The sequence below is a fragment of the Haliotis asinina genome, chromosome 7 (genome assembly GCF_037392515.1).
Source record: "Haliotis asinina isolate JCU_RB_2024 chromosome 7, JCU_Hal_asi_v2, whole genome shotgun sequence".
Lineage (NCBI taxonomy): Eukaryota > Metazoa > Mollusca > Gastropoda > Lepetellida > Haliotidae > Haliotis > Haliotis asinina.
The window spans coordinates 56,090,945-56,107,371 of record NC_090286.1 but is presented as its reverse complement, the minus strand read 5'-3'; the positions used below and the strand labels follow the sequence as shown (position 1 = coordinate 56,107,371).

The 16,427-nt window shown below is 40.5% G+C and overlaps 1 protein-coding gene across 1 annotated transcript; it reads right to left on the bottom strand.

The window, feature by feature from the left end:
• Positions 1–3,753: 3,753 nt before the first annotated feature.
• LOC137291183 (A disintegrin and metalloproteinase with thrombospondin motifs like) lies at positions 3,754–14,822 on the bottom strand. The gene is made up of 14 exons (XM_067822473.1): positions 14,750–14,822; positions 13,845–13,884; positions 12,457–12,659; positions 12,027–12,122; positions 11,561–11,696; positions 10,313–10,668; positions 9,594–9,665; positions 9,126–9,283; positions 8,550–8,602; positions 7,885–8,014; positions 6,763–6,909; positions 5,310–5,436; positions 4,880–4,993; positions 3,754–4,417 (listed from the first exon to the last, which is right to left on the bottom strand). Exons 1-14 carry the CDS (start codon positions 14,804–14,806, stop codon positions 4,370–4,372), a joined length of 1,737 nt encoding a protein of 578 aa, XP_067678574.1. The 5' UTR covers positions 14,807–14,822; the 3' UTR covers positions 3,754–4,369.
• Positions 14,823–16,427: the final 1,605 nt, after the last annotated feature.

Genomic DNA, 16,427 nt, shown 5'->3' with positions numbered 1-16,427 from the left:
TATATGGACTGTATGTTATAACCTGTATATTTCCACCTTGTCTACAGGGTAATACAGATTCTTGTCTTAGGGTACATTTCTGAAAGATAGGTCATTTAGATGGAAATTGCCTCTATATCTGCCATCTCACCGTCTTCATGGATCATATTTTTCAGATATTGTTATGTGTAGTGCTCAGTAATGCCATTTTTATCATTGGTATGTTATCAATTATTGTTTTTTATCACACAGTGCATTTGTACAAACTGCAAAAGTAGAAAAAACAAAACTCTATGGTTTTAACCCTCGTATGTGTTCTTTTGAAAGTGAACTTTTTCTGTGAATGTGTCTTCCTTAAGCTTTCTGTTTGTTTCACAATTTATTAGTTTTTTTTCCTGTCTTTTGATTGGACGCATGAAAATCATGTTTGAAGATCTAATGAAGACATTTCTTTACTCTGTGTATCATCAGTTTGCTAAATTAAGTGTTGTATCTCCAGCTGGCCTGGTAACAGTGTTGAACAAAATCTGAAAATACTTCACTTCCTCTTTAGTAGATTTCTTCCTATTGTCCCTGAATGTTCTGTTCACCTCCTTCTCTAAGCACATATGCTCATAATGTAATAGTCTGTTGTTAATCTAGTCTTGTTTTACATGGAAAATATAACAATCTGTATTAAGATCTGTGCTTTCAACAATTTTGTATAATACTTGATTTCTTGTGACATTTTTCTGATGCCTTTAAATGCATTGTGATTAAGTAATTCTGCATACAGTGATGTGAGTGCATCTTTCAAATTGTGTATGTACATTTCATATTTATGATATGAAACATTGTATGTCCCCACAGAATAACTTCAGGTGACTTTAAAGCATATGTAGTTGAAGATGGACGGTAGTTCCTCTGTTCTCATCAGTCCCTCTATGCTGTTCTTCACTTCTCTGTGCTTGTCACCCGTTCCTCTGTGCATGTCATCAGTTCTTGTGTGCTTGCCATCACTTCCTCAGTGCTTGTCACCAGTTCCTCTGTGCTTGTCATCAGCTCATCCGTGCTTGTCATCAGCTCCTAAGTGCTTGTCATCAGCTCCTAAGTGCTTGTCATCAGTTCTTCTGTGCTTGTCATCAGCTAATCTGTGCTTGTCGGCTCGCTGCATTGGATGAACAAGTCACAGTAGTCACCCCCACTTCTTCTGTCCTTGTCATCAGCTCATGTGTGCTTGTCATCAGTTCCTTGGTGCTTGTCATTAGTTCTGTGCTTGTCATCACTTCTTCTGATCTTGTCATCACTTCCTCTGTGCTTGTCATCAGCTCTGTGATTGTAATCAGTTCCTCAGTGCTTGTCATCACTTCCTCTGTGCTTGTCATCACTTCCTCTGTGCTTGTCATCAGCTCCTCTGTGCTTGTCATCACTTCCTCTGTGCTTGTCATCACTTCCTCTGTGCTTGTTGGCTTGCTGCAGCAGATGAGCACAGTGGTCACCCCTGTCATCTTTTGTGTAGCAGTTCATATCTACTTCATTCCTATAATTAACATGTTTTGATATGCTTGAAATGTTTCAAAATGTGCTACTCAAAGGATGTTAAGAGCAACCTGATTCCTTCAAGTTAGTATAGTTGATCAGTCATGCATCATGTGGTCTTTTTCATATCACTGAAGTTAATTTGTCCTACCTGTAATGCCATGGAACATTAACTCCAGAAATATGAAATAATTAATTGATCCTTAACTTCTTTTGAGTACTATTCATATTAGCCAAAAAGTGGATTGACTCTATGTATTACCATGATTATCTCCCTTTGTATTACTGATAATGATTGTTATATGACTAGTCCTACAAGAGGTTACATTTTCCCTTGATAATAATGTGATATGTATATTATCTGTTGATATTGTGTGAGAAGTGTGTGTGGTTCCTGACGTGTTATTGTGTGTGAGACATAGAGGACTGTATTCTCTAAGGTGATGCGAGATGTGGGAAAATAGTGCTTTAGTTCTGCATACCAGGACACTTTCTCTGTGGCAGGAACCACAAACTTGATTTTAACCATGCAAATTTGATAGGTCAAAGTGAGCCTTATTGTTTTGTGGACAAAAAACTATTTTCAGTACAAGTCACTAACAGTTCAAACATACTGACCTGCTAAGCAAGATTATTTAGGAGGAAGCCCTTCTCTATGGTTGGTAAGGGAGCATGTACACTTCTACGAAATGCAGTGGATCAGTTGAAGATGATGCTTCAGGGCATCCCATGACTACAGGAATCTACTGTTACATCTTCCATTATTCAGTGCACCATGTCTTCATAATGTTACGACAAAACCATTAACACGTTCAACATTCTCTTTATTTCTGGAGTGATGTCACGAACGTCACTCTTGCAACCTTGTGCAAAATAGTTTTCTCTCTCAAAAGAGTTATTGAGTTAGGTGTCAAGCTAAATAATAATTTTAGTACTACTTTTGTCTTAACTCTTTGTTAAAGTGTTGAGGGGAGGGGGAGGATGAGGTAGCCTAATGATAAATGTGCCCGCTCATTGTGCTGAAGACCAGGGATTGATTCCCCAGAAGCTATGGCAGAAAATATATATAAGGATATCCTTTGTGGACAACAACTTATTATCAGAGATGTTCTTATTTGAAACAAATCGGGATTGTTTTATGTGATCGTAGAGGATGTTCTTTCATTGTCAAGGAGGATGTATTCATTGGCCATCAATGAACCATCAATGAAGTTCTTATTAATATTTAAGGATGTTCTTTTTATCTAAGGTGTCATCATTGTATTATGAAGTGATGTCAAGCTACATCATAAAGTACATAAGGATCGTATATTGGTCATAAGGAACAATAGTATTGACTTATTAAGCACATTCATAGTGAATGTCAAGAATGGTATTAACAGTATTTCCTGTGAAATCTTTTGACAGTATTTTAAAATCCAGATCCAAACACCGGAGGAGAAAGTCTGGACCAACAAAATATCTTTAGTAAAAACCCATAGACGTATATTATTGAGTCATGATGATAAAGTGCTATGAGTCGAAGAGTTACCACATGTGTGTTTGAACATGGGGATTGTGGCATGAGAAATGATTTAGTATGAAAGAATCCCAAAGCACATTGTATGAGAATGTACAGCATCACATTAAAACTTGTCTTCAAAAACAGTCTGTTCTCATTGTATGGAAGCACCTCCGTGGTGTTGTGACTTGAGCGGAAAGTTGCAGGTTCGATCCCGGGTTGTCATACCAAAGGATGTTAAAATATGGTACATGTTGAGCCCAGCCTCGGGCTCACTATTAGAGAGTACAACTAGAACTGTCGGCTCGTTGTCGGTATAATGTATATGAGTTGGGTATTCATGCTTAACCGCGGCATGGTATTTCAGTGAGCTAGCACCATAAAACCAGCTTAAGTCTGGGCTAGTACAAGCAGCCACACATATACATGCATGCACATCGTCATATAAGCGAAATATTCTTAAGGGCAACGTAAAACCCCTTTTCACTTGACCTCCTATTTCTGAGATGCAGAATATGACAAGATTGATACAGGTGACCCACATAAACACACCTGGCAGGGTCTGCCCATGGCCTGTTCTTGAAGAGAATATATATGTGAGGGCACAGGTAGAAAGCAGATGCACCTTACGCTTACTACTTAGTCAGGACCTGAACAGGAGGTAATTGTTCTCACCCCTTCTGCTTGGTTCTTCACTCGATTTCAGTTGATCCTGCAGTACATAAAATACGCATGGACTCACGAAACTGCACAAATATGTGAATTAAACTTTATTAAAGCACACATAGGTATCAGACAATGTGCATCTTTGATGACAGTTTACGCGAGAGATGCTGACTTCAGTATTATTACAAGGCCACACAGGTGATACTGGTGGTGTTCGAGCATCAGTATCAAGAAATACGGTCACCGGACGTTCCTTGCTCAATTATTGACCCAAATGTTATTGAAAAAAAAACGGTATTCAGTGGAACTCCCTTTACCCGGAACCCTCACATACCGGATGGCACTCATGAAATACATTCTACAAAAATGCACTATATATCCCGAAATTCGGTTTCTGGATTGGTACAGTTAATTTCCGACAGAACCAAACAATCGCTGTTGTCTCCTACTTCTGACTTCTGAACTCTGACCTTTATATCTATGTATATATGACGTAAACAGGTTAACAGTAGTATCATGCAATCTTAAACTTTAGTTATATTACTGTTAACGTATTTTCAATTTAAAGAATAATACGCAAACGCGGACATAAGAAATATGTGAGGAAAAGCAAATATGCTCTTATGTTTCTGTTCTAGAGCTGATGGCTTTCATTCTTCTTCCTTCCTGATCATGCACAACATACTCCAGGTGATTGGCTTCCGATTAGGGTTTGATGTCTGTTTTCGGTAGGCACTCCCCATTGAAACACACCTGTAACAGGGACCGTGAGCACTTTCAAAGAGACATGTTCCGTTCTAACAAACAAACTGGCAATCTAATGATCAGGGAATGTTGAACCCTGAGAAAGAGACCAGCCCTTCAATGAGCTGACAGAAATATCAAAATGAGTTATCGATTAATATGTGAACTACTGACACGAAATAGCCTGAACAAGTATGAAATGGGCTAATAAAGAAAATAATATAAAGTAATGTTTTCACCAAATGCCTTTTTTGCTTACTCTTAAGATTACTGACTCAGAATGGGGCGTGGACAGTTGTAATAGCATGATAACTACTTTGCTCCCCGAGTCCTAGCAACTTCTGAATGAAACTTCGAACAAAAAATATCAATAATGAAAAGCACTTGCATTATACGACGTGTGATTTAAATGAATGTTCAGGAAGAAATACAATAGAAATATGGAGAATGTGTGATACTAAAGATCCTCACCTTGTCACCTCCGCAGTCTGTCCCGTCTACAGCGGGTTCCCGCCTCTTGATTCTGTAGCCTTTAGCCTCGCAACACAGCCTCTCACATCGCTCGGACAGCGGGTAGGCTCTCTCCTGTAGATATACATATCATGCTTTATCACTTTATCAATACGCATACTCTCATTAGCCAGCATAACTAATGAGTCAGCGAAATTTCTCGTCGTCACATGTTGGATCTACGTGACACCATTGACCAAGTTAATGTAACTATACTGACAGAAAAAAAATCATCTGAGCTTCATTTAAAGTCCAATAAAATTTATTGATTCATTTTCAGTGCATATTAATATGATGTCACAGTTGCATTATGTACATTTCAAAATAACAATGACTTTACACGACTCATAGTCTTGATTGTCTGTATGTCTAACGTTTGTGTGAAACATACCGAGCATGGCGTCCCGTCCACGTAGTAGCGACACTGGTCCTCGATGGTCATGTACTGTCCTGGCAGCGTGCTGGGGAAGTCGTACCCGTCGTTGGACGTCTCCCGCAGACACTGGGAGTACCACGTGCTGGATTGGATAAATCGGACATAGGTTACACCCTGTTGTCATGTTACATTGGGAGTACTACGTACTGGATGGGATAAATCAGACATAGGTTACACTCTGTTGTCATGTTACACTGGGAGTACCACGCACTGGATGGGATAAATCAGGCATACATTACACCCTGTTGTCATGTTACGCTGGGAGTACTACGTGCTGGATGGGATAAATCACACATACATTACACCCTGTTGTCATGTTACGCTGGGAGTACTACCAGCTGGATGGGATAAATCAGACATAGATTAATCCCTGTTGTCATGTTACACTGGGAGTACTACGTGCTGGATGGGATAAATCACACATACATTACACCCTGTTGTCATGTTACACTGGGAGCACCACATGCTGGACGGGAAAATCAGCCATATATTACACCCTGTCATCAGACTGGCAGAACGTGGTCGCGTATTTGACATGTTTTTTCCTTGTTGCCACTGGGTCAGACAAACACGAAACTGAGATCAAGAGCAACAACAAATGCTTCTGGGTACAAATACACCAGTAAAGCCACCACTCCATCCATCCATTACGACAGCATCGGTTTCTTGGTACCTGTTTAAACCAACTGACACCTACCCGTGCACCTCTAGCGTGACCCTAGGACCACGTTCTTGACATCACTTGAAAACAACCCCAAGACAAAACAGCTGCTAGTACATGTGGTGACAGACCACACCAAACCAGCGAAATACCGGAAAATCGTGAGTGAGTTCAGTTTCAGCTTTTAGCAATATGGAGTCAATGTCACGACGGGGGACACCAGGCATTGACCTCGGACATTGTACACGAGTCTTCAGCGTGACGACCTCAACCATAAGAAAACCATGAGGCGACCAAACCGACCAAAGGAGACAGCCATAAGAAGGCTGACATGTTATATTCACATGAGAAAGAATTGTCAGCTATGTTCTATAGGTTGGTTTTATGAGCATGGCTACTTGGAAATAAACAGCTACTTGAAATAATACGAAGAGTTATATAATAAATGTTTTGGGTCGGTAGGTTTACTTCCTAGCAAATGCTAAGCGTGTTTATACATCAGACACCACAACGTGCATCACTTAGCATGTCTTTTGTTTAAAGTGGCCATAGGCTATAAACAACACTTTTAATTAAACCTTAGTTAAACATTTTAGTAAAATTGGTAGTTTTGCCTTTCATTTTGTCATTGAAGAATCCAAACAACCGGGACATAATTGACGGTGATGTTTCTATCAGTGCACACTCATTGAGAGAAGTAAACAATGAACAGGTATCAGTATGAGTTAATCCCTAGTTATACTACACCTGCTCAGAAAGTGTTTGATGCTAGCCTTGGAGCAGTCCGAGAAACGAGTGAAGTTGAAGGCGCTGTCCCTCTGGTAGCTCATCACGTAGCCAGAGGTGGTGGAGCACGCCTTGCTGTTGCCCTCGCCGTCGTGGTGGGAACCCAGTCTGTGGGCAGTATGACGAGACTTTCAGTACACGTCCCTTTAAATACTATTTCTGTTATGTGAGGGAGTGTCATGTTGATGTGAAAGGAACACCCAAAGTGACGCAGTTACATTGTTGAAACCAGAGACCGTGGATATATTGCTAATATACCTAGAAACATAATCTCGGTTTTGCTAATCCGCAACCATTGGTAATGGTACGATTAAGGACCTCTGCACAGAGGAGAGTGGAACTATAGAAGACTTAACACCAGCAGCGCTGACAACATGATACCGTGTCCTGACAAGTGAATAGTTGCATTGCAGTACTGATCAACATTATAGGCTTGGAGGATGGGTATACGGTTGTTCATCCAATCAATATGTTCACTGACAGCCCTTCCATTGTAGTTTAAAGACATGTATGTTCACCCTTTTCACATTTTACTGATAGTTTAGTTTTTTTAGCACGATTTCAACAAATCACCAGATATGGGCTTCACCCATCTGGGGAATCGAACCCGTGTCTTCGGCGTGATAAGCAAACGCCTCAACCACTAGTTTACCCCAGCGCACAGACAACGTTTGGGGCTTAGAGTCTCATATGAGAGAGTCCCCACAACGTCAGGCTGTGTGGATTGGTTGATAGTGTGTCATTGTACTCTGATGGCATGGCTTGTTGATGATGTTATCAGTTGCAGGTTTGCCTGGTCCATACAGCGATTTAAATGGAAAGGTGATACGGGTAAATAGTTGCTGACTAAATTCTAACAACATTCATGCTATTTGTCAAATAATTCTTGGTAATATTTCACAACCACGAACATATTGGTACCCACTTTCGTGAACTGTAGAGACTAAAGTAATACATATAGGTGCCCGATCTCATGGACTGTAGCGACTTAATACATACAGGTGCCCGATCTCGTGAACTGTAGCGACTTAATGCATACAGGTACCCAATCTCGTGAACTGTAGCGACTAAAATAATACATACAGGTGCCCGATCTCGTGCACTGTCACCAGCACACCCTTGAAACTCTTGCCAACCTCGCTGATGGCCACGTCGTATGTGTAACCGGGGAACTTCCGGGCAGAGATGCATGCGCCGCTCACGAAACCGATTCCTGGGAACAGAAAATGTAAGTGTACACAGAATAACGACCAAAATCGTAGGTGAAATAAACATGTTTTACTGAAAAAAGCTCATTGTAAAGAAATAATACATAATGACTTTCTTTATCCTCATGCTGTGGAAAGTTAGACTTGCCACATTTTCTAGACTTGCGTTGGCTTTCTTGGATATATTTGCATCAAGGACTGTACCACAGACTGCGGTGTACGTTGTGCCTTCTGTGGGTGGATGCAATGCCCGTCAGGTTGTAGAAGTACGTATGTAGGAGCGTGTATGATTCAGTTTATCTTCTTAAGTTAACTTACGACATCGTTTGCCCCGAGGGGCGTCTAAATGTTCGACTGACTTTATTGTTTGGTAGTCTTGTAGCCGACGGTGTGAGATGCTGTTCATGATGACAGACAGGACGACAGGCTTGTCGATTATTTACAGAACGCAGTCCTACAACTCTGTTTTAATTTACCTCGTTAAACAACAGTCACGTAAATCAGTTCAGAATTTGCTGGAGAAGAATGGGGTTTACTCACCGGAAGTCTGTTTTGAGCATTCCCCTTGTTCCTTTTTCTCACAAAGGTCCTCGCTGCAAAAACAAGGTTGATTCAGACTTGATCCTGCACGTCGCCATTAATATTCTTATGTAATACTCCAAAAACTATGATATAGAAGTGGTGTATTATCTCAGTGACTGGCGTTTACTGATGACTTGAATAAATGTGTCAAGGTGTTCTGGGGTCAAGGTGTTCTAGGGTCAAGGTATTCAGGGGTCAAGCTATCCAGTGGTCAAGGTGTTCTGAGGTCAAGGCATTCAGAGGTCCGAGTCAAACAAAGACCTACTGTAACAAAATTATACCCTACCTTCTCTACAGCACTTGATGATTTGTTTGACAGCAACAACAATGACGTTACCTGCCCCATAAGAAGCATGACGATATTATGTCCGAATTTAAACATCACCGACGTGGCCTTCCCTATTTGCTGCACCTGCGTTGACGTCATCTAACCTGTTTTGAGATGTTGCATCCGACTGTAACGACACTGTGGAACCTACCCTGTTTACACCATGGCGATACTGTTATCTGACCAGTGACATGGACGTCACCTACCCTGTCTGCAGCACGGCGATGTCGTGTCTGACGAAGTTCTTGTTGCTCTCGTACTTCTTCATCCAGTCCCTGAAGGCCGCAAGAGTGTCGTACAGTGAGATCTGCTTAGAGGTCTGGTCAATCCGGCTCTTCTCTATAAACGGCTGGTACTGGCCGAACTGCGGACACACCATGCATTGATCACAGAACGAACAAGTAGAAGTGGCGACGCGAGGTAATGAGGTAATACCATGTACCTATTCCTGTAAAGTTGTGATGACTGCAAGATATTGCAGTGTATTCCACATCATGGATCGCTTTCCATTTTAAGTATAACCACCATTTATACACACTAAATAAACACGTTTTGCTTAATGATTTCCTTAGGGTTACATTGAAATACGCGAATGGATCGTGGTTGGAAGTGATAAGAACATTGTCATAATACTAATGTTTACATTGTACAGAAATTTTCCATGCTAAACGTACCTGAAAAGCACCATATTGTCTGACTTTCAGCCTGATCTGGGGATCGGACAGAGTACGAAACTTGAAGTCAACCTGGACAAAAAATAGTTTAGCATTTACATTAGGGTTAATGTTACACATGCTGTCTTTATGTGCTTGAAGTCAGTTATAGGATACCTCAAAGACGTATTCTCAGAAATTCTTTCAGGCAACTGCGTTGGTCCCTCATTCAGTAAACTGGCATGGGATGACGAAATATTAAAGTATATGCCATAAAGATACATAGCACCTTTATCTCCATAACTAATGTCCCTGGCTTCATCCTTCGCGTTCCCTCTTTTGAAATTTGTATTTTGGGGTTCTCAGAACGGAGTCTGCAGTGTGACGTTCCCAGTAATGCGTCTCCATTGCTTCCCACCTTACACTCATATCGCAAGTATGTCATTCCCAAAACAGATATCGGCGTTCTTATTAGGTGGTTCTCGGTATGCTGGCCTGATTACTGGGTTCCTACATTCTCCTGATCACCTGCAACCGCAGGACCCGCAGTGCATAAAATCGAATTCACCACTCAGACAAAAACATACCGAGGAAAAGCGCAGAAAATAACGATCCATAATGAATTCTTTGTTGAGTTCCCAAAGATATTAACAAAAGACTATGAGAACAATCTTATCAGAGATGTTAGACGCTGCAATAAACCAGCAGCTATATCAAATATGAAATATGACACTACCCACCGCATGCCAGAAGTGCAGCAGAAACAGGCCGAGTTCGGTCATACTGAAGTTGAAGCTCTTGAACATCTCCTTGTCGATTATCACCAGCACTTCAGCAACAGCTGGATCGCCTGTGGATTGTCGTCTGCGTCTAGAGTGATGGAAAGTGTCCACCGCAGACTTCGGGTTGGTGTTTGGGACTGGACGGAAGTTGCCCTGTTGGAAACTGTGAAGTGCCCTGGAGCCGAAGAGACCAGGGCGATGAGGAGTACGAAAAGGATTTCCAAAATACTGTCTGTGGGTGGACCAAGGCTGTGCTGTCGGCTTTTGGGTGTAAGATCCTACCCATCGAGACTTGTCCCGGAAGATCTTGGGAACTGCAACAGATGGGATTTGGAATGAAAACCTGTATCTTTAATGCAGAAACTAGCAGAAACTAGCAGAACTTTGGATCGTGTGCTCGCATGTGTCGTTGTTTGTTGTTTAACCCAGTCTCAGTATTGTTCCATCTACAAAAGGTCGTTTAATAATATTTGAATCTGCATCAGTCAATCCAGTTGATAAAACATCAACGACTCACAGCGTCAGGACCGTGTGCATGCCATCATCAAAATCACTGAGTCGGACCATTCAGTCACCTGCTATATGTAGATTTCTAGGAATCTGGTCTAGCTCTGACACTCCACAAAGGACTCCCAAACGTGACCCACGACATAATCAAACACACCAGTAAGTACAGCTAGTGTTGTTGGGATCTCCAAGTCGTTACGTCATTCACCCATCACGCCGAAGGCCCAGACTCAATTCCCATCAAAGGAAAATACATGTGAAGCCCATTTCCGGTGCCCATCGCTGTGGTTATGGTAAAAAGGCCAACACACCCAACTTACAGTAAATCACCAAGTTAGAACAAACCTTAGTTGTTTACACTGACATAAATACGTCAGTTAAGTGTCAGAAAGTGTCAAAAGAGATATGTAGTATTCAGTATACCCCTTAGAAGAACCTAAAAGAACCCAATAGCAACGAAACTTGATGGCAAATTTTGTTCATAAACCAATTATTACTTTTGAATGTAAGAAATTGCTGGTGTTTTGAATTCAGTTACCGATAACGTTGCTGTTTTGTCCCTTGCGTACTTTGAGCTATCGGTCCTGATGCCGTACCGTCTAGGCCATCTGGCTATCGTTCTATATGGTTTTTGTAGGTATTATGTTTCTTCTAAAAATAGGACTATGTCTTTGTAGTGTTCCTGAGGCTCTTCCGTACCTTCTAGGAAGTCTGGAGAACGTTCAATTGTGTTGTTCTGTTTGTACAGAGTGTGGCTGTCTGGTTTCAGGGATCGTCGGTGGCGTCTCTGCGAACCGGGTGGAGCGATGATGTAGATATGGTTCAAGATGCCTTCCTAAACGAAAATGATGAATTAGTTGTGGTGTTGGCGAGAAATATAACCCCTTCACTAACCTTGTGTTACCTGTCTTGGATAAGTGTTCACTTTCGTTAAGATTTCGCTGTGTTTGCTCTTATTACTACTGTTATTGGTTGACGATTAGTTCTCAGGCCAGCAGTATATATGCGGGCAGTCAATATTATTAAATGCAACGTTAGCGTCCTTCCGCACCTCACATTCTGTATATTCACCATATATTCAGTATATTCATATGTAAGTAAACTGTAGTTAAATCCGCTTGAGAGGGGTTAGATATTAACTTCTGTCAACTTATTCGCAACTCACTACGTGCACATCTCCCTTGCTGCCGTGGACGACGCTGATGATTGTGCCGCTGTCGATGTCGCTGAAGAAGTGCTTGGCGTGATCATGGATATGGTCCTGAAGTAAACGTCACAGAAACTAACATTGGTCGTCAGTTTAGCTGAGTTACCATCGGTTTATTTCATACAAGTTGTGAACTGATCGTGTTACAATTATGTTATAGATCGTATTTCAAAACACGTAAGACTTCATTTATTGGCAAATATTTTATCACTTCTGTGGGACTTTGGGAATACAGCTACTTGAATAAGTAAATGGCGTAAAACCATGCTTACTCACTCACGCTTAGGGTAAGCAACCTATTACTATTCTGAGGTTATAGCAGAAATAGCGATGTACACACGAGATTCAAAACAGGTCGCGAACTAAAAACTATACCGTATATTCCTACCGGCAGTCTGTGCATGTCGAAAACTGTATTTCCATCCTCATCTCCAGACACGATGAATCCTTCTGTGTCGTGGCCGATGACGGAATGAGTAACTCGGCTCACCATCACTTCATGCTTGTGCTTATCTGTCGTCACGTGTATGACGAGTTCGTCATGGAGACGCGGGTTTCCATGGACGCGTATTTCTGCTACCAATACATCGTCTGTGATAGAATCCAGGAGAAAATATTAGCCGGCCTTTTACAAGCTTGGCTATAGAAGTAGTAACATGGATACCTTTATTAATGTGAAGCATGCAAGTACAAGGACATATTTAGAAACGAAGACGATATTACTTTTCACAGGCAAATCATTTTAGTTATGATTAAACACGTGTTCTGTGCGACACCTAACACCCGTACATAAAGATGTAGGAGAAAAGTTGGAAACGTCATCAACATCGATCATGACTCGTTGATGTTGTTTATGCTTGTCACGACCTTGACCTTTCCCTGCTGAGGGCCATGTCAGAGGGCTACGTTCAGGCAAAAATAGACAGCCAAATGATCGGTCACACTATCAACATGGTCTGAGTTCATATGTGTAGAGAATGTGCTGTCCACATTAGAAACATACCTTCGTGTTACAATTGCTATATATTCAGAAGAACACTTTCTCAGTACAGTACAGACTTTAGTACCCTTTTATCGACAACACACAAAGTCATCGATCTAAACCATTCAGCCAGCAGAGACCAACGTGGCGTAATGCTGGTTATTACGTGGCAGACTCTGACAGTGTGGGTTCGAATGCCGTCTGTGATTCAACCCAAAAAAGTATTTTAGCATTTAATATTTTATTTCTTGGTCTCGGGGTAGTCCTTTACCCACATCAGATGAGAAAGAATATGCACAGCTTTAGAAGACATAACCCTGGGTTCAAGAGCTATTCTTATGCATATAAGTTAGTTAGTCAGGTTCATGTTAGAGGTGTGATATAATGGACACGGATTAGACTAATGTTAAGTCTCTGAACATATATAATATTGATAGTAACAAATAAACCCATTTTGATTGAAAAGTACCCCCAGGGAGACCAGAAGAAATCAGGACTTGCTTCATATAAAGCTTTAGCACTGCAGAGAGGGTTTGGCAGTAGGCAAAATAATTTGGTTCAGGGACAGTGAGACAGACTAGAAACTGATATGTATCAAACCTATCAGTGACAAAATCACTCATCCACACTCAGTCTCACATTTACACCAAACCATAAAAAGGTTTAATATGGGCACTTAAATGTAAATTGAAATAATAAATATAAACCCAAAGTTTCTAGAATGTGTACTTTACTGAGAAGGTGCAATCCCAAATAGTACATGTGATACAACTGATCATTGTGAGTATCCATACCTTCATGTTGCTTGTTGTTAATACTCGCCCCATCTGTGGCCTTGTTTAAAAGAGAGAGCGAAAGGTATATACAGATTGTAGTTAATATCTAAAATCCAACATATTCAAACACTAAAATACGATACAAGAATGCGCTCTGGTACACAGTTCATTCAAGGACGTTCATGTCATCGCCCTCCCTGTTGATACTACTGCCTGAAAACCTAATAAGTAACGTGTCTTGTAACAAGTGAAATGTTATATTACAGGCTCCCGAAAAGCCTTCAATAATCTTTGAGTTTGCGTGAAATGAAACATTGTCTAAAACAAGGGTGGTGAAACTCAACGAATATTGAATCAGTTGTTTCCCTGCATTTTCTAACATGTCGTTTATAGTGCCCATTGAGCACACAGAAGTTGCATTTATCTTAGAATATAAATGGCCTCACCACGTGTAAGTTTATGTATGACTATCAAATTATGTGTTCCCATACTTTTTGTTTGTAGTATGTATATATAGTTTGTCACAGGCATATGGACGTTGCAGCACTCGAAACATTTTGTGGATCGGGACCCAGACCATCCGATACTTTAATATAACTTTATTAAAAGGACATTAGCTGACAGACTAACTACAGCCATCGGACACAATCGAACGTTCCTTGAATTCGTTTGAGTTATAATATATAGCACAACACTGAATATACAGAGGTGGAAGCAGAAATAATATTTGTTCGTAAATCGCATGGTGCATACATATTTTAGAAAATATGTTTCATTTTCACATCTCAGGACGAAAATGTAAAACTTAAAATCATTATTGATCAAAATAAATATAAATAACAAACCACAGTACATATCTTTTAAATGACTTAGCTATTAAAGATTAGTTGAATCATGCAAGATGCGCACACAAGTCTACTTACAGTGTATAATAAGATCGTATTCACGTAGCAAAATGATAGGAGGCAGGTGAGCTTCATGTTTGCACGACGAGATCTCCACCTCGCCAAGCGTCGAAAGAGGAAGAAATAATTAGCCATGATGGTTACTCATAAGTAATCTGTTAAAGAGCATTCGTGCATGACGGCAGTTACCTCCCTTTCACATCACAGGGCCAATCCATGCCTAAATATTATTGGTTCATTTCATTTTCTGTGACAGATTTATAGCGCTAAGGTGGTAGGAGGTTGTAGTATAATTACTTATTTACAGTCTTCGAAACCTACCCTTTAAGTTATGTTATGCTTAAAACTGCAAACTTCTACTGAACACGAACCTTTAACAGGATAAATCGTTTAAGATGAGTTCAACTTATTTCAGAAAGTTGGATAGTGATCCCACTTTTCTGACTATCGACGTGGTTTCGATTGTTCCAAGCGAACAAAAGATGTTTCTCTCTAGTGTTGTGTGTTCTTGATGCTGTTGGCTGACAATGTATTATTTTGAAACACAAGCGTACAAATGGACACCAGTGTATCTAGACACAAATTCAACTGCCATGTACTATTCAGCAAGTAACGAAAAAATCCTGTCGATCCTTTAATGTCTGTGTGTCTGTTCATCATGGGGACGTGTATAAAATTTTGGATAGGATCAATGGGATGTACATTGACACATATCAAACTCAATGCAGCATTAAAACTAAAGACACGGAACAGTCCCTGTATAAATCCCCATTCGTACGATTATTTCACAGACTTTCTGCGTGTACTGAATATGTACAATACCATGTAGCTCGACATACGCAGGACTTCAGAATAACTGGTTTCCTTAGAAATGTGTCGTTTCTGGCTACACTGCCAGATATTCCTTGAGTGACTTCATTAATAGGCATTTAGAAGCTAGTATGATGAAGAGAAACACCTTTAATGGATAGACATTTTCGTTATTGCAAGAAGATAAATTCAAAACATCGTTAACAAGGTGAAAGCATTATTTGCACGATAACGGTGTTAGCATTTGCACCTAAACGTCGCACCCACTGTAATAAGGAAGTTGTCCAGCCATGAAAAGAGTTCCTCTCCATTCCTAAAGTAATTTGAATGTGGTGTGTATGTGAGGTGGGAACATAATAAAATACAAATATTCTAGGGTTTTTTTGACATAACGTATATTTTTGTGTCTTTCTACTTCTGAAAATGCTGACACGTGTAATTATTTTCTCCTTTTAAACAAATTATCAATGCTGGAATCTAACATGTCAGAATGTGTGTCGTGTTTCTCTAATGATGATTAAATGTGAGTTATTCGGGTCAAATGTCAGTATGAACTAATCGATGAGCATGTAATTGATTGATCTCGTGAGTCGATGTCTACATATGTACTTGATTATGTATTTAGAAGCCCGAGGTCACCTGGTCGAGATATGTGACGCCACGTGCCCACGCAGTAGACCATGTCTGACGTAATGGAGTCGTCACCATTCCTTCCGGTGCAAATAGTCCGTCTGCTATAAATAACGACGTCAAGCGTTTATAAAGTACATCATGTCTATTAAACAGTTGGCCAAAGCAGCCTTGTACAAAAACACACCTGAAAAATGTCCGTGTATCAATCACACTTTGCAGTTTTTCAAGCGTTCACCAGTGTTCTGTGTCAGTC